The sequence below is a fragment of the Sinocyclocheilus anshuiensis genome, unplaced genomic scaffold (genome assembly GCF_001515605.1).
Source record: "Sinocyclocheilus anshuiensis isolate Anshui unplaced genomic scaffold, SAMN03320099.WGS_v1.1 scaffold735, whole genome shotgun sequence".
Lineage (NCBI taxonomy): Eukaryota > Metazoa > Chordata > Actinopteri > Cypriniformes > Cyprinidae > Sinocyclocheilus > Sinocyclocheilus anshuiensis.
This window is the reverse complement of record NW_015548245.1, coordinates 1021865-1046175: the sequence shown is the minus strand read 5'-3', so window position 1 is coordinate 1046175 and position 24311 is coordinate 1021865. Positions and strand designations below refer to the sequence as shown.

At 38.4% G+C, this 24311-nt stretch overlaps 1 protein-coding gene across 1 annotated transcript in view; it reads left to right on the top strand.

Annotated features, from left to right (window-relative positions):
* The window catches only part of LOC107655221 (potassium/sodium hyperpolarization-activated cyclic nucleotide-gated channel 2-like), a 28513-nt gene extending 5970 nt beyond the window's left edge, over window positions 1-22543 (top strand). The window contains exons 3-8 of the mRNA XM_016442654.1: window positions 2388-2549; window positions 5742-5960; window positions 12414-12560; window positions 12641-12881; window positions 17341-17505; window positions 19826-22543. Coding sequence (XP_016298140.1) covers window positions 2388-2549; window positions 5742-5960; window positions 12414-12560; window positions 12641-12881; window positions 17341-17505; window positions 19826-20706 — 1815 coding nt within the window. The 3' untranslated portion in view covers window positions 20707-22543. The remainder of the gene's footprint in view (window positions 1-2387; window positions 2550-5741; window positions 5961-12413; window positions 12561-12640; window positions 12882-17340; window positions 17506-19825) is intronic.
* Window positions 22544-24311: the final 1768 nt, after the last annotated feature.

The window sequence follows — 24311 nt, the reverse complement described above, 5'->3', positions numbered from 1 at the left end:
CATTCTAGGTGTTTTTTTCTGTGGGTTAGTAATTAGGTGCACAGGCTAATTAACGTAGCCTGGATTAATTAACCATCATAAACGTTAAAAACAGCAACTGACTGACCACAATTGTAAAAACAGTTAAGTGCATTAACATTAAAATGACAGCCGGCATTGGGAACATTTCAGATGATTACATAGAGAGCCAGCTGTTCAGAGTGACAGAAACGTGACGATTTGCCTGCGGTTGAGCTGACTGATGATTCAGTCTAATGTGTTCTTTTCACCACTAAATGGGACAATTATGCTGCTGATTGCATAGTGGTCATGTGAGTCAGGCATGGCCCTCAATTACTGAATCAACCTTGCACAGCAGTGCCACATCCACTCCACACTGTTTGGCCCCCTTATAGCTCTTGATTACTCAGGCAGGGACAAAGCATGAGTTAGACCACCTGAAAGATATGACCAAGTTGTGAATCCCATTTATAGGTCAAAACATTTACATACACACTCTTACAGTGCTAAACCTTAACCTGATAATGTGTAGGGCATGTAAATGCTTTAAACTGTATTCTTTTATCAGGGAAAGTTCATAAAGAGCTAGCAAACCCCCCTACGGCACACTTAGATTTTTTTGCCCATTACCCTTTTGCACTGCATGTAAACATGTCATCAAGAAAAGCATTTTATTAGCCACAATAGCATGGCCATATTGTGTGCTAGCTAATCAAAAGGCGTTTATTGTTTGCCTTCTGTTAACAAGACTACGTAAAGAATAGATTAACAAGTGGTGAATGCTATTTTAAGCTATTAGGCTGATTGTTAACTTGCCTAAAAACAAACAAACACAAAAAAAACTATAAACTCAAAGCAAAAAATGTTTCGATTGACCATTTTTAATTTTGTTTAAAAAATGCTAAGCTATCAGGCTAATAGTTAGCTTTCAAACAGCATGGTAAAGCAAATGGTAAAGATAATAGTGAAAGCTATGCTAAGCAATCAGGCCAATCATAACCTTGCTAAAAACACAAAGAAACTAAAAACCCAAAGCAAAATCTTTAGATGTTTGGTCTAACCATTGATCATTTATAATTTAGTTGAATACTTTAACCCTTAGTTAAAGTTAGCTAACTGCATGCTAACTAAAACACAAAGATGTTTCAATTGACCATTTATAGCTTTGGTTGTATAATGTGATATGAAACTATTTAAAATATATTAATTGATGTATTTCAATGGTTAAGACAACAAATATATATATATATCCACCAACCATGGTTCACACGAAAATAATGAAAAAAATACTTAAAAATCATTCCTGGCGATCATATTGTACAGACACAAGCAAACAGGATTGCACAAGCCAGTGTTTTCATGAGGACATTGGTCTGCTGATGTTTGACAATCCCCTCACCAGGTGATCATGCATGCCAGAAGACAACGGAGTACTTATATTTGGTATGGATCATTAATTTCAAGAAGTTCAAATGGCGGTGCAATGAGACCCATAAGTGCTTCCACATTACTTTGAGACCAGTGACCCTGATCAAAGAGGCTTTCAAGAACTGCACGGCAACAATGATATACTAAATAAACAGCCCTAACTACTGACCACTTAAGAGCTCCAGACGCTATTCTTCAAATATTAGTCTCCAGTCAGTTTTGTGTTTTGCATCGTCTCAGTTTTAAGATCCTGTTCCATGTGCTGCTTCTTCTCAAGCTAGAAAAAAAACGCCACGCCGACTAAGAACTTTACAACACGAGCCAGAGTAGTGTCTCTTCTTGTCATCCTCTATCGCTGATTCCGGCCTAGTTGCTTTTTGGGGCACTTGGCTTTTCTCAGGTGTGACAAGCCTTGTTTCTGGTATGGGAAGAACGTGTTGACACTCTCTCACACAACCACAAAAGGCATTATCCTGGACTGGCTCCAGAACGCTCTTTAATAGCTATCCTCTCTACTTTGTAACCACAAAAAAAACTGCACACACGGCTGTCTCCAAGAGACACATTCTCCGCTCTCCAGTCTTTCTTAGTCCCGTCAGGAAGAACATGGTATCAGCTTGGCACATTACTTTCATCATTCACAGACATGTTCTGTATTGGATCTAATCTGACGGGATGAAGTTTGTAGGATGTACTGTACTCATTACATAAAGCTTTGGCAAACCTGGTTTCAATATGCTCCTATTCACACATCTAGAGGTCACAAATAATCTACAGGTCAAAAGGGTTTTGAAATAGTACCTTGTCAAGAGAATCCCTCAAAAAATGAAAAAGTTTGTCCTTCAGTATGCGAAGACGGATTACCTGTGGAGTTCTGATAATTTAATATGTTCCAGTTTGTCCCAGAGAGCCCTTCCCTTGCTACTCAAATGTAATACTTCTCTTATCTTGAACGACAGATCTTTCATATGACCTATGACCTGGCCAGTGCAGTGATGCGCATCTTCAATCTAATTGGCATGATGCTGCTTCTGTGCCACTGGGATGGCTGTCTGCAGTTTTTGGTGCCCATGTTGCAGGACTTCCCTTCGGACTGTTGGGTGTCTCTTAACAAGATGGTGGTAAGTCTTACCTTCCAACTTACCTTGGTTTCGATCACTCCAAGTGTTCCTAAACTCTCCCAAATAGCAAATTCTCAGTGGGTTATGTAGGCCAAAGTTTAAGTATCATTATCTAGTTACACACAAATTGGAATGAACCATTTGCTGAGTCCAGGAATTGAATCTTGGACTCAGCAAATGGCTCTGTAGAAGGTCACTCTGAGTCCTCGAATTATGCTTGAACAATTCCACACAATAATCAAATCACAAAGCTAAAACTTCCACTGATGTCATCGGTGTTTGACAGTGTTAATCACATGGGCTCATTGGGGAGCTGACTCCATCACCTGCTCTTCTCACGTTCCCAAGTCTGCCAGGCACTTTGAGTCACCCCTCCCTCACTTCTCACCATCATCCATCTGTTCTAGAAGTTCTCCTTGCTGTTAAGTCTAGTCTGAAGATAAGACACTGTTTGGACATTTGCTACACTGATGTATAGAGTAAGTGATCATGAACTCTTGCTCGGTAAAGTGTGTGCAGCATCAGGCAACTTAACTGAGAGTATGATTTATACTTGGGTTATCTGGGGATTCACATGTGGGCTGAACGCCACTGACAACCAAAGGCTAGCTTGTTTTAAACTTTGGTATAAACCACTGGTGACAGTTTGTGAATTGTCTTCAACCAGCTTGGTATGAAAAGTGTAACACTTTTCATCAAACTGAATTTACCAATGGAAAAGTTGACAAACTCATGAGACAGAACTCTGATAAATGCTGATTATTTAGGGTTTCCCTGCCTGTTCGTCCTTTATATTTATATACACTCTTTATATGCTGTCACTTGTAAGAGATCATGTGACATCGGGACAGGTTTTTAATCGGCTTTTGTTACAATAGTTTTTGAGTGCAGTCATTCTAGTCTCTGCCAATGCTTAGCAATCAAGGTCAGCAGCTTTCAAAAGGCAGATTGCTTGAAATGAAAGACGCAGTGTTAAACGATGTGTCATTATTTCAAGTGTCCGCTTGGTCTCTCAACAGGCCCTTCTTTGTGCGGTAATGAAGCCTGAGAGACACACTCTGAGGTGTTGTTAAGCTTCAGCAGAAGTGCTATAAAACACTAGACAATTTACAAACCTTCCTTCATTTGTTAGAATACAATAAAACTATTCAATCCAATCCAAAACAAACTTACACATACTTGCCTCCTTCCTGTTTGCAGATATCCAGGGTAAGACCCTAAAAAAATCGTGGTTGAAAAAAACCCCCATCTGAGATAATTAATGTAAGCCTAGACTCATCAAAATCACACACATCAAATTAAAATTCCATTTTGACTTAAATGGACATAAATGAGTTAGAGATGGTTCAGCCGCAATTCACCTGCTCCCGTGTTTCCCAGCACTGATAGTTGAATGCACTGAAATACACCCTTTGATCCCTTTTGATCCAGCTGTGCCCTGTGATCCATGACCTAACATCATCAAATCCATCCGTGCACAGTTAGAATGACAAATAAAGCACATGCGATTCACAAGTACATGATCACGTGTGCATTTTTCAAGAGTGTTGCTTATAAGCTCTGCATGCTCGAGGAGCCATTTGAAGTTCAGATAAGCATCCCCCAGACGTGCAGAGACACATGCAGATAGACTCAACACGGCCTATCTTCATCTACACATTCACAGTAAATGCACAGTAAAGGGCTCTCTTGTGCTAATCTTTAATATAACTCATTCCAAATCATACTAGCAGCACTACAGTGCATGTCTGCTAAAACAGATTATGCAGCATTAAACATTTCCTCATTTTTTCCATAAAAGCATGGAAAAGGAAATAATTTGTGATGCCTGTTTATCCACAGAATGTAGAACACGTGTTGGGGTGTTTAATGGTGAATGTTTTGAGGCTATGCGATAGCTTTCATTGCATTCATTTGCATTGTCCTCTCTGAGAAGCATGGCACTGCCAAGTGATTCTTTGTGTTTACAGCTTGTTGGTATTCACGTAGCAATAAAAAAAACAACAACAGAGAAATCAGTCTCGCTGTGGAAGGTGTGACTCCAATTCATTTAAGAACGAACATCAACAAAATAAGTTTTAATTACATTTGTTTCTTTTCCATGCATGTGTCAGGAGGGATGAAATATATAATGTAGAATTTAAGCAGTGTGTGTTCATTAGATGTTTAATTGTTTATCTGTGTGCTTAGATGTTCCAGTTAACCCAGAAGAAAATTGTTCTTCAGGGTATTCCTGGAAGCCTTGGAAGGCAGACATGTAACGGAGATGGAAAGCAGACATGAACTAAGCAAACAAATCTCTCTGACACACTGCATGCTTTTTACACTGCCAAACCTAGCAGTTACTCAAATAAAAGACTCCAGACGATGTCTTGTCTGCCTTGTTTGCATCTGAACTTGACAGGATTGTTGGGGTAGCAGCAACACATTGTGACTGTGTAGCTGAGTCTGTGAACACATTTCTATTTCTTATTTCTCCATGACACTTGCACTCCATGTGCACTGTAGCCTGCCAACCTGCCAGTTGGTGATAACAGCCAGGTGCAACCTGCCCTCAACAGAGGCTTCCTCCATCACAACCCTAATAAGCCACTTCTCGACCCATCTCCACAAACTAATTCCACTGATTACCCATCACCCTTTTTTTCCATGTTCACCACCAACTCTTCCCACACTCCGTCATTCAAAGTCACCCGTGGCCTCCTTGACTTTGATTCAGGATTTTCATAGCCTTGTCTAAACCCTGCTCGAAGTGAATGCAGATCAGGTTAACCACATTTCACAGGGACCCATCAGGTCAGTCCTGAATAATCAGTCGCTTATGAGGAGAGACGAGGCACCTTAGCGTAGCAGCTGAGGTCTTATGCAGATTCTTGCAAGGGGAGGAAAGACATTATAACAAGAGCCCGGCTGAACAATAAACAGTGCGGTCCCATTAACTGACTTTAAATGACAGACAGAGTGATGGAATAATGACTCTATCACAGGTCCGGGGTGCACATAGCTATCCAAAGTAATTGGCAAGATGCCTTTGATAGGGATTTGTAAATCTATACCCCTCATGAGCCAAGGTTTTGACTTGAGGATTAGTGTCCAGAGGAAGTCTGCTCACGAGAGTGTATCTAGTGCTGATGAAGTAATCAGTCTCTCTTTCTTTTTCTGTTTATCACTTTCTCACATCCGAATTTGCAGAACGACTCCTGGAGTGAGCTGTACTCCTTTGCCCTGTTCAAGGCCATGAGCCATATGCTGTGTATTGGGTACGGACGCCAGGCCCCTGAAAGTATGTCTGATATCTGGTTGACCATGCTGAGTATGATCGTGGGAGCCACCTGCTATGCCATGTTCATTGGCCACGCCACCGCCCTCATACAGTCGCTGGACTCTTCCCGGCGCCAGTACCAGGAGAAGGTGGGTACTACGCTCCAGACACACACACACACACACACACACACACACACTGAAACACCTGCAGATGACCTTCTTATGTGTCACCGTTTGTTTGATCTTGCCAGATCAAAGTCGGTACCTATTGTCTGTTTGAGAGGATGAAACTGCTCAGGCCAACTATCCCTACGGCTGAGGATTCTGGGTATTCTCCGCAATCTGGTCTCCCTCTCATCTGATCAGTTGTCAGTCCCTCCCACTGCTGTAATTTGGTCTTTGATTCCTAATCACGGCATCTGGTGCTTGCTTACACGTGCAACCTGTGTCTTGTCGTCACAAACAATTTGGTCACAAACTTCTTAACGCTGCACTGTTTCCATTGAGCAGACCCTTCTGGAACCTCATTTTTCCTGAAAATAGAAAATCATTTTGTTATTGCCATGTGCTTTAAAAGAAAAGAATGTTTTGGGAGAATGTATTTCAAAGAAATTTGACACCCACCTGAGTAAAAAGGTGTGCGTGTTCTTAAATTACACATCTGACAGTAACATAGACAAGCCAGATAAAAGGGTCAGAAATTTATTCTACAGGAAATGGGATAGAGCAGTTAGACTGACAGAACTGAATCAGATCTGTAAGTTTATCAGCAATCAAATTCTGTTTTAAAATGAAGTAGGATTAAGACTTCTGAAACGACTATCCCAAACCGTCCTACCACTCTTTCCGGCACACCCATGTCTTCCTTTGTTCGCTCAAAGTTTTCTCATGCCATTGGTTAAGCCAAAAGTTTACCACAGTACTTACAACCTTTGGAAAGTCCACCTACAAATTGCTTATTTATAGTTGCTTCTGCACATCAAACTGGAATGGGAATTATTTTAACATAAAGCACATTTAAAGGTATTAAAATGCATTTTAATGTATTCCTGTTAGTCATTATTAAGTGCATACCTCTAATTTACTTTAAACACACCTATATTATGACAACGTTTGAAGCAATGATGTAATGCAGAGAATCCCAAAGGGACTTTCAGTGGAGCTCATCAAATCTCGCCTCAGGCAGCAGACTTTCCTCTTCATTAATCACTAGCTACAGAGCTGCTTTCCGTCAGATAACAGAGCCACTACGGCAGCAGGGGAGTAGAATGTGCTAAAGATACCAACAAAAACCATTCTTTGCATGAGATAAAGGAGCCATATGAGATTGGTTTTGCCCTCATGATCTAAAATAAACATGTAATGATGTTCCTTTGTGCCAAACTACACATTAAGTAGTTGATGATTTTTGAGCATATTTGAGATCAAGGGGATCTCACTGGTGGAAAGGAAGAAGTGGATTGCTGTGATGGTGGTCCTTGCGTGTTTGCATGTTTAGAATAGCGGGAATATATTTACACATAAAAGCCATTGCAAAAAGCATAGGAAAGAAAGTTTAGCAGAAGTTTGCCTAAGACATTTTTGAGTGTAGTTGAAAATCCCTTCTTTACAGACAAAAACATTTCTCACACCTTTGCAACCTGATGAACAAACAGCACAATGTCCCTGTGTAGATCGTCCCATCACATGTCCATCTCCCCTGCTATGTGGAAACCAATGGATTGCCAGACAACGACAGATGAACGGGACATTAGCCATTACATAACCAGCATTACTATGCTTAACATTGACTTTCAAGCACCTGTTCAGGTCCAGCCTCTAACAAATGCTCACATGGAGTAGAACAACAAAAGTCTCAGATCAGTTTCTGTCAACTCTCAACATTACTGCACCCCGGGGAATTGTGGTTGCACGTACAGGCCTGCTGAGATGTACAGATCGAGCTGTATCAATCGACCATTACACATTGGTCTCTGCTTAGATCAGTATGTTAGAATATTGATCACAGCTTTGTCTACAACATGAACTGTACACAAGAAAATATATTGACTGTTAGTAACATCATGTTTGGAAACCATTTGAACAATATATTACAGTTCTTAGTCATTCTGATGAGAGTATACAGAAGAATTACAACCTTATCGTTGAGACTGTAGCGGTCTCACATCTCGTTGGTTATTACCTAACAGTAAACCATCATAATCCTAGTTGCCATTGGATACCTATGGTATAAATGTATCTGCTGATGGACTCAATGTCCATATGGAACGAAAGCTTGATATACGGTTCACAGGCTTTCGCCTCCCCTCCTTGGTGACTACGATGACCTTGATGTCATGGGAAATATATAATCCCTTTATGTCACTGATAGAAGATAAACTGTCTGTCCTGTTAAAAAGAAGAAAAAAAGAGAAAAAAAAAACCTGTGGACTGCCTGAAATACAAAATTATTTTTTTCAGTTTAACTGTTAAGAATTTTGATGTCAGTATATGTCAGTTCAGCCATATTGGAAGGACAAAGATGATTATGTCTACTATATTACGCAACATTGCATCACTTCTTTGATGACTTCTGTTAGGAAGCTTACGAAAGTTAATCTGATCATCTACCTATCCAGAGGTTTTAGTGTAGGTCACCAGATGTGTAGCTTATCTAATTGGCGCTAAGCTAATGCTAACCCTGTCCTGTCACAGCCACATAGCTTTCTACTTTCCTGCCTTTCCTTTATTTATTCTTCTATCCAGACTGATAGCCCAGGGAAGCTGAGTCACAGGAAGTCCAAGAGGGAAGAAAAGAAGCTGAGTATCTGAGTATAAACAGACTACAGTTTCCTGACCTATAGCCCAAGCCTGAGACCTGGTGCAATTAAAACTTTCCTGAAGTGTTTTCAGTGCTAATACACAGACCTTGGCTGTACATAACAGGAGACTCAAACAGTGATTGCAACAAGGTCCAAGTAATTGTCTTCACATTTCAGCTTAACACCTTGTCTTACTTCAAGGCTGATTGAATGAACCAAAGAGAGGAGAAAATAGACTTCCTTGATCGAAAGGGACAAAGCGTAAATTACAGAGTTTGTCGAGCTTGACGAGACAAGCAGGCACTGTTATTTGGAGGCGGCTAAATGTTGGTGTGCAAGTAAACACGGGCATTTGTGGTACTTTCTCATAATATTGAGTGTTTAATCATGGTTTTGTCAATGTTAGACAGTCTGAATAAATTCTGGGGGAAATTACTAAGGATTTGCAAAACTATTGCATTCATTGTAAACCTTCAGTATTTAAATGAATTCATGTTTTTTAGTGCCAACATTCCTCCTTTGTATGTAAATTAGGCTCATTACAGATGTGTCTTATTCACAGTTATTTGCCTGTTGCAATTAGCATTGTGCTATTACTACACGCAGAAAGAAATAGAAGGTGGAAAGTGAAAATCGCATGCTGGGACCCCTCTGGTTGTTTCTTTCGGTTGTGTGCGATTGCATAAATCCCTTATCCAATTGTAATTAATTAAGATTGAATTAGATTAGGATTTGGGCTGGATTACCGAAACAAAAGGTTTTCATGAAATGGGTTTATGATAGGGATTTCCACTCTGAGCTAATTAAAGTCAGTCACTGCACTTCCCATGATTCCCCACCCACTGCCAAAGGGACGATGAGTAACGGTGTGCATGCTAACACATGCCACGTCAGTTGTATATAGCGTATATCTGCATCTGACAGGAATTGTATGCTTTATTTATATTATATGCATTTTAAACCTGCAGTTATGTTCTCGAGGATTAGTGATGTCATCCATCTCATTTCACAACTATCAATGCTTTCTACAGAATATGCTCATTGTTATCTAATCAAATCATTCAAGAATGAAAGAACAAAGTGTTTTTTGTGCAACATCGTGTCAGATCTGTTGAAGAATATGCTGCAAATGTAATGACAACTGCTTGGAGATCTATTGCCACATATCTTTTTTCCTCTCAACCCCTTTTCTTTCGTCTGGCAAAGGTACAACCACTTAAGAACCATGTTTATCACCACCATTTTGGGATGTTCTGGATCGTCTTGGTTTCTGGGTTCTTTAATTTAAAAATGGAGTCCATGTACATACCAATAATTGTTCTTTATATATTGTGAAGATGATGTTTATTTGCTACGGCACTGCTATGGTTTTTAGCATGCACGCAGGAAGTTCAATACTTTTTATAATAATAATAATTATTATTATTCCAGTAACTCCAAATATGTATGACTTTCTTTCTTCTGTGGAACACAAAAGAAGATATTCTGAAGAACTGTTATTGTCCATACAATGAAAGTCAGTGGGGTCCAAAAACAGTTAAAGTGTTTTAAAAATCCCTAGCCATAAATATGACCAATAGTAACTGTGATTCTTTCTTTAGCAAACACCAATAATTAGCGAAAATACTTACAGAATCCCTCTATACAATGGCCTGTAAAACAGACAGCACCTGTCACTAACAAGTGCAACAGACTGCACCCTGTTAGTAGCTCGAGGATCGACCCGAGGCTTGTCAAGCCGAGCATATGTCACCACGCACATACCGACAGTCATTATACACATGCCTTTTCCTACCAACACCATCCATCCAACTTGGAGGTCACTAAGGAGCATCACCCTTCCCCCACGTCATTATCCTGGTGTGCACATGACCCACTATAGTTGAGTTACGTTGGAATATGAGGTCTGAGAGGCCGCATAAGACTGTCTCACCTTTAACACTGCTTTTGAAATAAGGTTTAAATTTAGCACACCACTATACTGTAAATAGCCTCCCTCCTTGGTAATAAGTGTTTGATGGAATGTGAGATCTTGACTGCGTTACTGACGAGACATCAAAATAAACTTAACTTCACCTCACAATGCTTAAAATCTATCTATCTATCTATCTATCTATCTATCTAACACACACAGGAAGATGACACTCAAGATAGACAATTTTTCTGTTTTTTAAAATGTTTTCATAAATAACTGAAGATCTTGACAAAAAAATGTTGTCTTTAAAAAATGCATAACTCAGTATTTAATGTAGATTAAAACATTAGAAGGCAGTAGAATTTCAAAAAAGCCTGTAGGAGTACGAGTTTACCCAAATTATACCTGTCCTGAACAATAAAAATCATTGAAATTAAGTCAACTAAATTACTCGTTATATTCAAATAATCATAACAAACTTAAATCATATTCCAATGAAGTTGTAAATTACTTGCAGAAGAATGTTTTTCCAAGGCTAACTGTTTGTAAGGTTATTGTTGTGACAGCTGGGTAACACACATTAATATGTAACTACAAAGTAAAAGTCCCAAGAAGAAATTTGTATTTTTATTTTTAAATAATAATAATTTCCAAAGGAAGGCAGTAAAACTGTAATAATCAAAGAAAAAGTATCAGTTTTACTATTATACTTGATTATGATCATTAATATACTGCATTTTTACATTCCCTAATCAAAGAAATCCTAAAATAAATCACTTAAGTCAATTAAATCACTTGTCATTTTCAAATAATCATATCAAACCCAATCATATTGCAATAAAGTTGTAAATTACTTAGTCAAATGTTTTTTAAGGCTAAACTGCTGTTAGCATATATTTAAATGAAATTTCAAAGTAAAAGTCCCATGAATAAATTATGTAAAAAACAAAACACTTAAAAGCTTCCAAGTTAGAATTCCAGTAGGAATCCTACTGTACACATTCCTTTACTATTTTTGATGAAGCCTTCACTGTTTTGTGTTCAAACTGAAGATTTAAAAAAAAAAATATGTCAATTTATGTTAAGTGTTGGACACAGCTATGAAACCTTAAAGAATAAGCCCATTTTTAAAACAAACCTCTTCCTTTTGGCAGGACATAAAAATAATATTTCTTTAAAAATGTTTTTAAGTTAGTTCAAGATATGTTTTAATCTACATTAAATACTGAGTTATGCATTTTTTAAAGACAAAATTCATGAACAAATCGAATCATATGGAAAATACATGTTAAAAATCATCTCCTATTGGTTTCAGAGTATAAATGTTGTTAATTAAAAACTAATGGCAGTTGTGTGGTAAGTCTATAATATGCTTTTGAAACATCCATAAATGTACAATTTGTTTGATCTAATCTAATTTCTATAAAACATATATAGCCAAAAACCATTTAATGCAATAAATGTACTGTATATTCCTGTAACATAAACCAGAAAGCCATCACAACACAAACGATGATGCAGAGAGAAGGTTAACTACATGTGCCGTGCTATGAATAGAGCTTATCATCGGTTTCATCATACTCTTCCTGCTTTGGGAACATCATATTAACATGTGCTCTTTAGCCTATGACATCCACCGTAAAAACTTCCCTTGATGTTTCCTAATATAGCAGGAACGCCCATACAGGAAAACAAGCCTGGATGTTTAATTATTTACTTTCATCTATATATAGTGATCCCTGTCAGCATATCACGTCTCCACAAAAGAGGCCACATGGGATTCAGATGGGCAACCCACGTGTTGGTGGTTGGAAATTTTGGGTCAAAAGTGTGTGCTGAAATGTCAGCTAACATAACTTATCCCGTGTCCTTTTTTCTTCTTAGTACAAGCAAGTTGAGCAGTACATGTCTTTCCACAAACTTCCAGCCGACTTCCGGCAGAAGATCCACGATTACTATGAGCACAGATACCAGGGCAAGATGTTTGACGAGGAAAGCATTTTGGAAGAACTGAATGAGCCGTTACGAGAGGTACCATTTAGCAACAGAAAACAATACACAACTGATAACTTGCCTTCAAACTGACAGTAAACTAACTTCTGCACCTCCAGGAAATAGTCAACTTCAACTGCCGGAAGCTGGTGGCGTCCATGCCGCTGTTCGCCAACGCAGATCCCAACTTTGTGACAGCAATGTTAACTAAGCTCCGCTTCGAGGTCTTCCAACCAGGAGATTACATCATTCGTGAAGGAACCATCGGCAAGAAGATGTACTTCATTCAGCATGGTGTAGTCAGCATCCTGACCAAAGGGAATATCGGCATGAAGCTCTCTGACGGCTCCTACTTTGGGGGTAATAAACACAGAAAGACCATCTTATTCATTTAGAAACATACTAATCAGTTTGAACATTATAATTACAATATACTTAGAGCCAAATGGATAAACTGTGTAAGGTTAAACTGTTGTTGTCGTGTTTTGACATCCTGTTAGAACATATTACAATTTCAAATTAAAAGTCACAACAGAAAATTCTTAAAAAAAAAATGAATACAAAACAAAACACTAAGAAGTACAGAAGAACAAAACATTAAAACTTCCAATTTTCCAAAGGCAGTAGAATTTCAGTTTTTAAAGAACAAAAAAGCCTGTAGGAGTACGAGTTTACCCAAATTATACCTGTCCTGAACAATAAAAATCATTGAAATTAAGTCAACTAAATTACTCACTATATTCAAATAATCATAACAAACTTAAATCATATTCCAATGAAGTTGATAATTACTTGCAGCTGAATGTTTTTCCAAGGCTAACTGTTTGTAAGGTTACATTGTTGTGACAGCTGGGTAACACACATTAATATGCAACTACAAAGTAAAAGTTCCAAGAATAAATTTGTATTATTATTTTTTAAATAATAATAATTTCCAAAGGAAGGCAGTAAAACTGTAATAATCAAAGAAAATGTATCAGTTTTACTATTATACTTGATTATGATAATTAATATACTGCATTTTTACATTCCCTAATCAAAGAAATAACTTAAGTCAATTAAATCACTTTGTCATTTTCAAATAATCATATCAAATCCAATCATATTGCAATAAAGTTGTAAATTACTTACAGCCAAATGTTTTTAAAGGCTAAACTGCTGTTAGCATATATTTAAATGCAATTTCAAAGTAAACGTCCCATAAATAAATTATGTAAAAAACAAAATACTTAAAAGGTTCCAAGTTAGAATTCCAGTAGGAATCCTACTGTACACATTCATTTACTGTTTTTGATGAAGCCTTCACTGTTTTGTGTTCAAACTGAAGACTTTAAAAAAATTACATTTAAAAGCTTAAAATCATATCGTTGCTCCATCTGAAACCCTAAATTGCTCACATGCACTGGAATACAGTGAAAATACTACTGACATTTGAACATGACTCCTTAGTTTCTCCCTCCAGCGAGCTTTGTCCCATTTAAGATGCCGCCCCCTTCGAGGGGCTTGCGTTGGTGATCCAGAAAAAAGACAGCGCTTTTTCCAGAGTCTTTAGTGCACGGTCTGGGAGGGGCAAGGAGGAGAGTTCACTGAGGCTGCGAATATACCAGGAGCCAGGGGCACTGAAGGAGGGCCACAGATAAAGAACAAATGTGGCCAATTAATAACACCTAATTAGTGGAGCAGAACAGCAATGGCAGAGCAATTTATAATGACAAATACAGAGATTCCTTGGCCAAAAACAATTACACTGTACCTTTTACAATGCATGAATGAGAGGGGCATATTCATGATGCCAGACTGATTTGTCATGATATTCAATACTGATCACAGCATCTCTGCTTTTTAACATGCTTCAGTAAATAAAAACCCCATATTCTGTTCATAGTATTCAAATACAATGCATTTTTTACATATTCAGTTCTTAAAGAGATAGTTAAAAAAAGTGACATTTTTAGGGTTAATTGTGCCAAATAACACCCATTAACCATAGAACCATAAAAGCTTCTCTTGACTTGGTACTTGATGAGAATAGCATGGCCATTTGATTCAGTTAATAGCATAAACCATTATAGATGCTACATACTGTATTCAATTTAAGCAACCATAAGGCTTTTAAAACTGCATTTGGCTGCATCCATAAGAGTAGAACATAGATACATTAAGCACGTGCAGTGGACATGTATCTTAACAGCTTACAGAAATGAGAAATCATCATTAATCTCCTCGGCTGAGCTTTATATATTTATATATACACTGAATAGACTACATATATGTAGATGTTTAAAGTTATATGAGAAAACCCTTGATAGCAAGCACTTTCTATTAATTCTTTTCATTTACTTTTGGGCCGTGAAAAACATGGAGGTTTGTGATATTGCATGTTTTTAACGTAATGACTATAAACTGGAGCTAAATTTGATCTCCACACTTGTGGTGAAGGAGGCACTTCATCGAAGATCTGACAGCTCAGTTTTGCATGCTGGGATATGTCAACCTAAACTGGGCATGTTGTGAAGATGTGATTTTTGGCAGACTGCTGTTTTTGCTGGGTTATTATTAGAGGTACAAATCTGACTTTTTTTTTGACAGTGCATAAGTTCTGGTTCAGTTGTATTGTTCATTCTAGCCCATTGTCTTACTTGCTAGTGCTCATCATTCTTCAGCTTTCATACCAGTGCCCTTGTTAATAGAGAATTCATGTGTTAATCATCAAAGATTTTTAATAATCAAAACTGGCTGTAAAAGATGTACAGTTATCAGCCAATCACTGCACAGTTATTGAGCCCTAGAATTTGAAAAAATGTCACATGCAGTATTGCAAGATGCTGTATGTGCCATCTTTACATAGGCTTGTCAATAAGGGACGTGGCCAAAAAAAAAAAAAAAAAACCTTCAAAGGCCAAATGAGCTGTACCAGAAACAGCTGGAGAACTAGAGGAAAACAACAAGTCCACAAAATTACTTATTTAAATTATACTCATTTTAATGAAATACAATAATCAATGCAAAAAAGAACACATTCTTAATCAGTATTTTTGTGTTGATTTAAAATTGATTTAAAAAGTGATTTAAGTAAAATAATTGTAAAAACAATACAAAACATAAATTTGCCTACAAAAGTCAGTACACTTTTGGGGTATGATAAAAGCCCACTTTGATTTACCCGGGGCCAAAAAAAAAAAAAAAACCTTCAAAGGCCAAATGAGCTGTACCAGAAACAGCTGGAGAACTAGAGGAAAACAACAAGTCCACAAAATTACTTATTTAAATTATACTCATTTTAATGAAATACAATAATCAATGCAAAAAAGAACACATTCTTAATCAGTATTTTTGTGTTGATTTAAAATTGATTTAAAAAGTGATTTAAGTAAAATAATTGTAAAAACAATACAAAACATAAATTTGCCTACAAAAGTCAGTACACTTTTGGGGTATGATAAAAGCCCACTTTGATTTACCGGTGTACATTTACATTTACCAGTACATGAATATTAATAAATGTCCAATACGGTGTTTGCAAAACCCTACAGCCAACAGTGTGAAAATTCGGCATTCGAACTGCTGCTGTTCTACACTGTAGTGAAGTAATGCTGACCGATTCACAGAAGAATCAAATGCTTTTCAACCCCTGCAGCCAAGCAACCCTAGGACGTTTCTCTTTATAAAACTTCATTCTGTTGGAAAACTTCATAGTTCTGACCAAATATAACTAAATATTCAGTATTATTAATTGAACAACTGTTTAATTGTACAGAAGGTTAAGTCTTTTATCTCAAAGGCCTTTATTAAAACCCAAATGTTACCCAGAATTAAAGATTTATTGTTTTTTTTTTATGACAGGCAACATCCACTTGAATCCCCAGTGGAGTTTTATCCACTCTACAGGGGCGAGGGGCACAGCAACTTCAATGAGAGTGAGCTGTGCCAACATTCACTTTGAATTGTGGCCACATTTTCAACTGGCAGATCCCAAATGCTAAGCATCCTTTTTTGACTGTGTGTGTGTGTGTATGTAGACAGAGCCTTTTCAGTCAGTGACAGGATCTTACCTCTTCATAATGCTGAGTTTGACCTTTCTCTCAGAGAGAAGAGACATAGTCAGGAGACAAAGCAAACTGACAGGTCCTCTACAGTTTCGTTTTCGGGTTTCAGCTCCAGTGGTGGAGAAATTTAGCTGTGCTCTTTAACGAAGAAAGAGAAACGACAGAAAAACTTAATTATGATGACTATTATGTTGACATTTGGGATACTGTTCACAGGTAAACATTAGTTCCAAGGATTTTTTGATTACCCGTTTCAACATTCCAAAACAAACACATGGTCAAGCTGGTCAGGTCTGTCTTTTTTTTTTTTTTGGCCTTTGTCCACTGGTCAGACTAGGAGAGCAGATGGCCGACCAGCCAAACCAGCTAAACAGTTTCTAATCTTGGTTTTCTGGCATGGTCAAGTTGGTGTTCAGCTGGTCTCCCAAATGGCCTGTGTCAGAAACCACTAAAACCAGCAATCTGGTCCAGCCTGACATAGCTGGGAAACCAGCTAAGATGAGCTTAAGGTTTTTTTTTTTTTTATCACTCCCAGCCAGCCTTCACTGGTCTTAGTTGGTCTCCCAGCTTGACAAGAACTAAAGACCTATCTAAAACCAACTAAGACCAGCAAACAATTAGATTGGTTTAAAAAAGGGATTTTTAAATTAGGTACAGCCAGCCTTCAGTGGTTTGCTTGTCTTATCTGGTCTCCCAATTTGACCCAAATAAAACCAACTAAGACCAACTGAGATTCTGGAATCACAACCATGATATGTCCTGTTAATTTTCAGAGATCTGCCTGTTGACCCGTGGAAGACGAACCGCCAGTGTGCGGGCGGACACCTACTGCCGACTATATTCACTCTCCGTGGACACCTTCAATGAAGTACTGGAGGAGTATCCAATGATGAGGAGAGCATTTGAGACGGTAGCCATTGACCGCCTTGATCGAATAGGTAAGTTGCCTAGAGAGTAAAATCAGTAGCATTACTACGCATCATTGTGCTTCTAAAAAAAGAACCATGGTAATACTATAGTACTCCCCCAGTGCATTTTGTGAAGGTGTATTTACCTGTATTAGAGGCATTACTGGTACACATCCCAGAATTCATGTGTTTGGATATCCATTGCTCACATCTGTGGGTAGATTTGAGTCCCCTCCAAAATTAGTTTGTCTTCAACACAATTGTTTTGCCATCTTTGGCTTGTGTCCCAAGCACATAAACACGTAATTTGCCAATAGAGGCAGACCACCTGCCCTTCTCACCCCTCTCAGCATCCTCTTTCCTTATCTCCCAAGGACAGTGTTGGCTGCTGATGTCACTTCCTGTCACATGACCACCTCAGTTGTTTACATATTGGCCATGCAGCCACCCCACTCACTGCTGTTGCCATGGCAGCCAGATTCCATACATGATCAGTTCAGCTCACAGAGTTTAGACCACTGACGCTTTGTAGAAGAACATCCGCTACCACAGTCTCACAGTCAATGACCTGCTGCAGTCGCTTAACGTCAATGTTGGCTGTTAATTTTATGAACATCAGATGTGACTCAGTTGTTTATTTACTATGGGAATAGAGAGGTTCAGTCATGATGTGAAATTGTAGGCTTACCGGAAGGTTAATTCGCCACGGGTTACCTCAGTAATTTCCTATGGGTTTTTAAATAAATATGTTCTGAAATAAGGTCTGTTAAGATTACTTGAAGAGAATTTCACGTTTTGTTCTTAAAACATATATTAAAAATCATTCATATCTGAAACGTGAAATTTGAAACCATTGTGTGCTTTAAACATATAAGTTGCTACATAATAGCAACACAAATTGTTAGCTCACAATGGTTTCAAAATTCACCTTTGAGGTATGGTTTTATGTTGTACAACAGAAAGTAAAAGCCTCTTCAAATAATGTAAACTTTTTTTTTGTACATATAAATTAAATTCTGATATTCCCCACAACATGAAAATGCCAGTAATGCTGAAGATGCTCATTCTCATGGGTTTTAGGACTGCAAACTGAACTGAAAATTTCAGCTCTAAACATGATGAATGCCATAAATCTGTACCACACATTGCGTGATACGCAGCACGTAACTGCAGATGTGGAAGACAGCTTGGTGAAACTGCATGCTCAAACCACGAGTAATCGTTCTCAGTGTTATTTGTATGTGGTACTGGAGACGGAGGTGAGAGAAATTGAAGGCGATGTTGGGGCCCTGCCAGCAGGAGCTGTGCAAAGGATGTCATTTTAGCTGCAAATTGTCTTGTTAGCAGCAGGGTGCAGCTGATAGGCACGCGCCATGTTGCGCGTTAGTGTTAGCCGTGCCGTGACTCAGCACAGCGACACCAGTGCCAGACATTATAGCTTCCCTCTCACTGGAAATGTCAGCAGGGCTCTGGGGCTTGTTCACAGAGAACTGGTTGACCCATCAGTCTAAAAAAGCAGTCATCAGAAAAAAAACAACAGGAATCCACTGAGTAAAGTACAAACATCCTTCTGAACAAGTTCAGTCAACACAGTTGAACCAAGAGACAATACTAGAGGTGTGCAAAACCACATTTTTTTGCTGGTTTGGGGTTCACCTTTTCCACGAAAGGACACGTTTCTTAGAGGCATTTAGATAAGATACGCGATTGTTTTCAAAAACGGCAAGAGGTAGTGCAGTGCATTGGAACATAATACAGTGTTCTTAAAACTTGGACTATTTTTTCCTCGACACAGCATCATTCTAGACAACCTCAACTATCAACTAATAAGTGTCCCATCCTCCCATAAGTGTCCCATCCTCCTCCTGGAGGACCACTTTCCTGCAGAGTTTAGCTCCAACACACTTAGGTTTTTTTTTCTTTTTTGGTGCTTCAGATGTGTTTAATTGGGAATACAGCTAAACTTTGCTTGATCCAGGAGCAGGATTCGACACCCCTGGACTAATTGTTTAGTTAACCACTATAATCCATCCTTTCTCCACATCGTGCATGTCTAGCAAATTTGCATTATTCTTTAGCACCATATAATCACTTCACCTGGAAAATGAGACAAAGATTAAGTGTATTACGTCGTTTCAGATTGAGCCAGTGCTTCACTGTGTCTGACAATTACTAAATAGCCTAATGGAGTAGAGTGTAATGGATTCACTGTAATAAGAAATAAACATTTAGGTTGTTGGTATTATTATTATTACTGCAGTGTTCCTACCTAGTTACAGATATTTCTGTTAAATGCTTGATCTAAGGTGCACAGACAAAGCTATAACTGACCGTAATCTGTACCTTTCAGGCAAGAAGAACTCCATCCTGATACACAAAGTACAACACAATCTTAACTCTGGCATCTTCAACAACCGTGAGAACGAGATGATCCAGGAGATTGTAAAGTACGATCGGGAAATGGTTAAACAGGTTAAACAAGGGGACATGCAAAGGCCCAGGGCCATGTCTGTGACTCCTTCAACTCACGGGAACATGTTTGCACCTTCTAGTCAACCCACAACAAGTTCTGCCATTGCTAGCCTTCAGCAGGCTGTTGCCATGAGCTTCTGTCCCCAGATGGACAACCCTCTAGTGGGTTCTGGGGCTGTCCAATCTCCCCGCATGGTGCGGCGCTTCCAGGTGGTCCAGAGCCAGACGCCCCCAGGTTCCCAGTACTCCACCTTAGCCCTCGCCTCTGCCCTTGCAAGCACACCTGTCCACAGTCTTCTGGCAAATACTGGTCGAACGTTCCAGTATGGTTCTAGCCCCCCGGGTGCACCCTCGGGCTCCCAGTTATCCCTTGTACAGCAACACGTTCCCAGTCCCACACATCGACCACCAGTCCCCAGGAGCACTCTAAGCCAGGATGCCCGAGCCCTATCTGCCTCCCAGCCATCCTTACCCCATGACATGGTGCAGCCAGCTGCCCCAAGCCCTCCCCAGTCCACCAGGGTCTCATCCACTTCCATCGGTCCCCCTCAGAACCTCCCAGGCCCTGCTGGTCTTAGAGGAAGTATCCCACCCAGAATGGCACTACCCCATCAAATGTCTGTAGGTGCATTTCCTCCTGCCTCCCTTCCTCAGATGAGACCCAGCTTGGATTCAGGACTGCCCAAGAAGGATTCAATAATCAGTCTCCCGGAAACTGAACCACATCACATCAGATCTAGATTATCATCAAATTTGTGACCACGATAGAGTTGGCGGGCTCTGTCTGGGTCAGGAACGTGTGGACTCTCCTTCCCCAAGTACTATTCCTGCTTCCCTGTCACACCTTTGAATTTTACTCTCAGAATGTATGTGGTGTGACTGGCCACAAGGGCAAACAGACCCTCGAGACTTGATAGTATAAAATGAACATGTCTGTATCATTCTTACCACGATGGGAACTTTTCCATTTTACCTATGATATAAACATCAATGTAGCTTCCACCATCACAATTTGCCTCTTTGAAATGGTTTTCCTTATTGTAGCTGTTCACAAAGATTACAAATGTACCACCTCCCTTTTATATACTGTAGTTCAAATCATGCAAACTGACATGTGTCTGAATACCGGTACTTAGCAGTTTGCTTCTGATCAAAATGTAGGAGCTTACTCCCTCTTCTTAACATGAACCGGCTAGATCATAGATATTTAACCTATAATGCGCAATATTAGAACTGTTATAGAAAAAAAATAATGTATTCAACGGCTCTCGAGTCCCAAACCGGTATTGAAACGGGATGTATTCTTACTGGAACTGCTGTCCATGTGTTTGTCGTATTCCTTCAGACCAAAGTTGGGCCAAAGGAAAATGTTAACATGAGATGACATGTAAAGGTGTGTCAAAAGAAATGAAAGGATAAAAACAAATATAATTTCATTGCCTTGATTTTGACTAAAAATACTGTGTGTGTGTGTGTGTGACCATAAGTGTGTGTTTTTCTTAGCTATCCCACAACAGAGCACATTTCACTTGATTTAGCATTGGGACAATTAAACGAATCAATAGTTTCCTAATTAAGGTTCATGAAAGTGAATTTCACATAAATTTCAAGCTAATTATGCTAAGTACGAAGTACGAAGTTTAACAACAGGGAGACTAATTTGCCCTAATCTGTTGCATTCAAATGCATTTAAGTCTTAATTACAAAGTACTTAAGTAGCTTTGTTCTCAAAGGTCAGCTTTTCATAATCAATTGAATATTTATTTCAAAGATTGTCCTGTTTGTAAAAATCATCCTCCCTTACAAATACAGCAGAAAATGCATGAATATGACTTAATGCTCAAAGCCTAAGCAGTTTTGAGGGGGACTGCGCATTTTAGAGAGCTAGTGAGGTTATGCGGGTGAGTACATTGGCGGTGATTACCCCCTCCTCTGAAATGTGACGAGAACCATCAAGCGATGATGAGTCTCTCCACTATCTGTTGTTTGGGAGCGCTAAATAACTCACTCGCCATGGCTACCTAATGAGGTCTGATGTCCTCTCGGTCTTTGAATCCTTGAAAACCTATTTATATTCTGCTGTTACTTACCATTGCACAGCTTGAAAGAGACTATAGGCTGCTCCTATTTGTTCTTGGCATCTGGAGACAAAGCCAAGCATCAATTGATCGTTTATGACTTCTAAAAATAAGAACAAAATGGGCAGATGGTTGACAGTAGCATCAGACTGTTGGTATGCAAGGTGTAAAGTTCATTTTTGATGACTGTGAATAGAATCATAATGTCTTTTCCTTGTAAAAACAGTCTTTTAAATGATTCCCTGCGCACAAACCAGTGCTGCCCCATAAGCTGATTAAAAAATCTTATAGCTGCTTTTAATGATGCACATGTCCTCAGTTTTATGTTGCACCAAACACAGATGTTGATTTTATTCAATATATGCCAAGTGTTACTTTCTTGCCAAATTCTAAGTAATATTTCAAGCAATAAAGTTTACAATTTGTCCATGAGAAAAGAACATTGTCTCAGTTGTAGTTATCATTAACAATAAACACGTTCCACAAAGTACCACTAAGTTTTACTATGCATTATTGTAAAGGAAAAAATGTTTTATTATGAAACATGAAATGATGCATGTTAACTTTCACACCTCTGCATACATTTGATTTATCATCATTTCTTTTTTCATGACTATCTTGATTAAAGAGCCATGTTTTAGCAGCGGTTCTGCTGTTTTGTTTGAATAAACTTTCAAAACATCTTGTGACGAAGCTACTTAATGTTCCAATAATTAGGATATTACAAGAGCCTGGGGTTGTTTTGTAAAGGTGTCAGGCTCAAATTTACTTACCGTTTAGTTTAACTTAATTGAGTTCATTACATCAGTTCTGTGATGTTTGGTCCAGCATATCTGAAATTAGTCACTTTATTTTAAGGTCCAATTCTCATTATTAACAAATCATTAACTATGACTTTTGCATCAGTACACTCCTAATTTGCTGCATATTAATAGTTAGTAAGGTAGTTGTTATGATTCCCTGCGCACAAACCAGTGCTGCCCCATAAGCTGATTAAAAAATCTTATAGCTGCTTTTAATGATGCACATGTCCTCAGTTTTATGTTGCACCAAACACAGATGTTGATTTTATTCAATATATGCCAAGTGTTACTTTCTTGCCAAATTCTAAGTAATATTTCAAGCAATAAAGTTTACAATTTGTCCATGAGAAAAGAACATTGTCTCAGTTGTAGTTATCATTAACAATAAACACGTTCCACAAAGTACCACTAAGTTTTACTATGCATTATTGTAAAGGAAAAAATGTTTTATTATGAAACATGAAATGATGCATGTTAACTTTCACACCTCTGCATACATTTGATTTATCATCATTTCTTTTTTCATGACTATCTTGATTAAAGAGCCATGTTTTAGCAGCGGTTCTGCTGTTTTGTTTGAATAAACTTTCAAAACATCTTGTGACGAAGCTACTTAATGTTCCAATAATTAGGATATTACAAGAGCCTGGGGTTGTTTTGTAAAGGTGTCAGGCTCAAATATACTTACCGTTTAGTTTAACTTAATTGAGTTCATTACATCAGTTCTGTGATGTTTGTTCCAGCATATCTGAAATTAGTCACACTTTATTTTAAGGTCCAATTCTCACTATTAACAAACCATTAACTATGACTTTTGCATCAATACACTCCTAATTTGCTGCATATTAATAGTTAGTAAGGTAGTTGTTAAATTTAGGTATTGGGTAGGATTAGGGATGTAGAATATGGTCATGCAGAATATGTGCTTTATAAGTACTAATTAACAGCCAATATGTTAATAACAGGCATGATAATAAGCAACTAGTTAATAGTGAGAATTGTTCCTTATACTAAAGGGTGACATTCAATTTTATTTGCTTGAGATCCTGCATGGAAGTAAACTACAGCACCATCTCTCGTCACCAGCTATGATCTTCCTCAAAAATCTAATTTAAAAAAAGGTTTGCCCAAGTACCCGTTGTGTTTTTGTAGTCATACTTTCCCCTGAGAGCCTGTCTGATGTCTAAGCTGACAGTTATTAAGGCATTTGTCAGACAAGCCACTGTAAAAGAAGCTAACTTTAGACTTTTGCTAAGTGCTCCTGTATGTAAGTTCCTCTCTTGAACTTTCTCTGAGTTGACAGTATGTCAGCATGTTCAACTTGTGGTCAGTCCACTCAAGATGTTGAAAGATGTGACATGGTGAACCCTTGAGACACATCTTTCTCTCAGAAGGCATCTCTGTGACAACTTCAATCAGTCTACTGTTAAGCGCACAGAAATTGTTTATATTTTCTTGGAGAGGTATTGTGTATTAAAAAAAA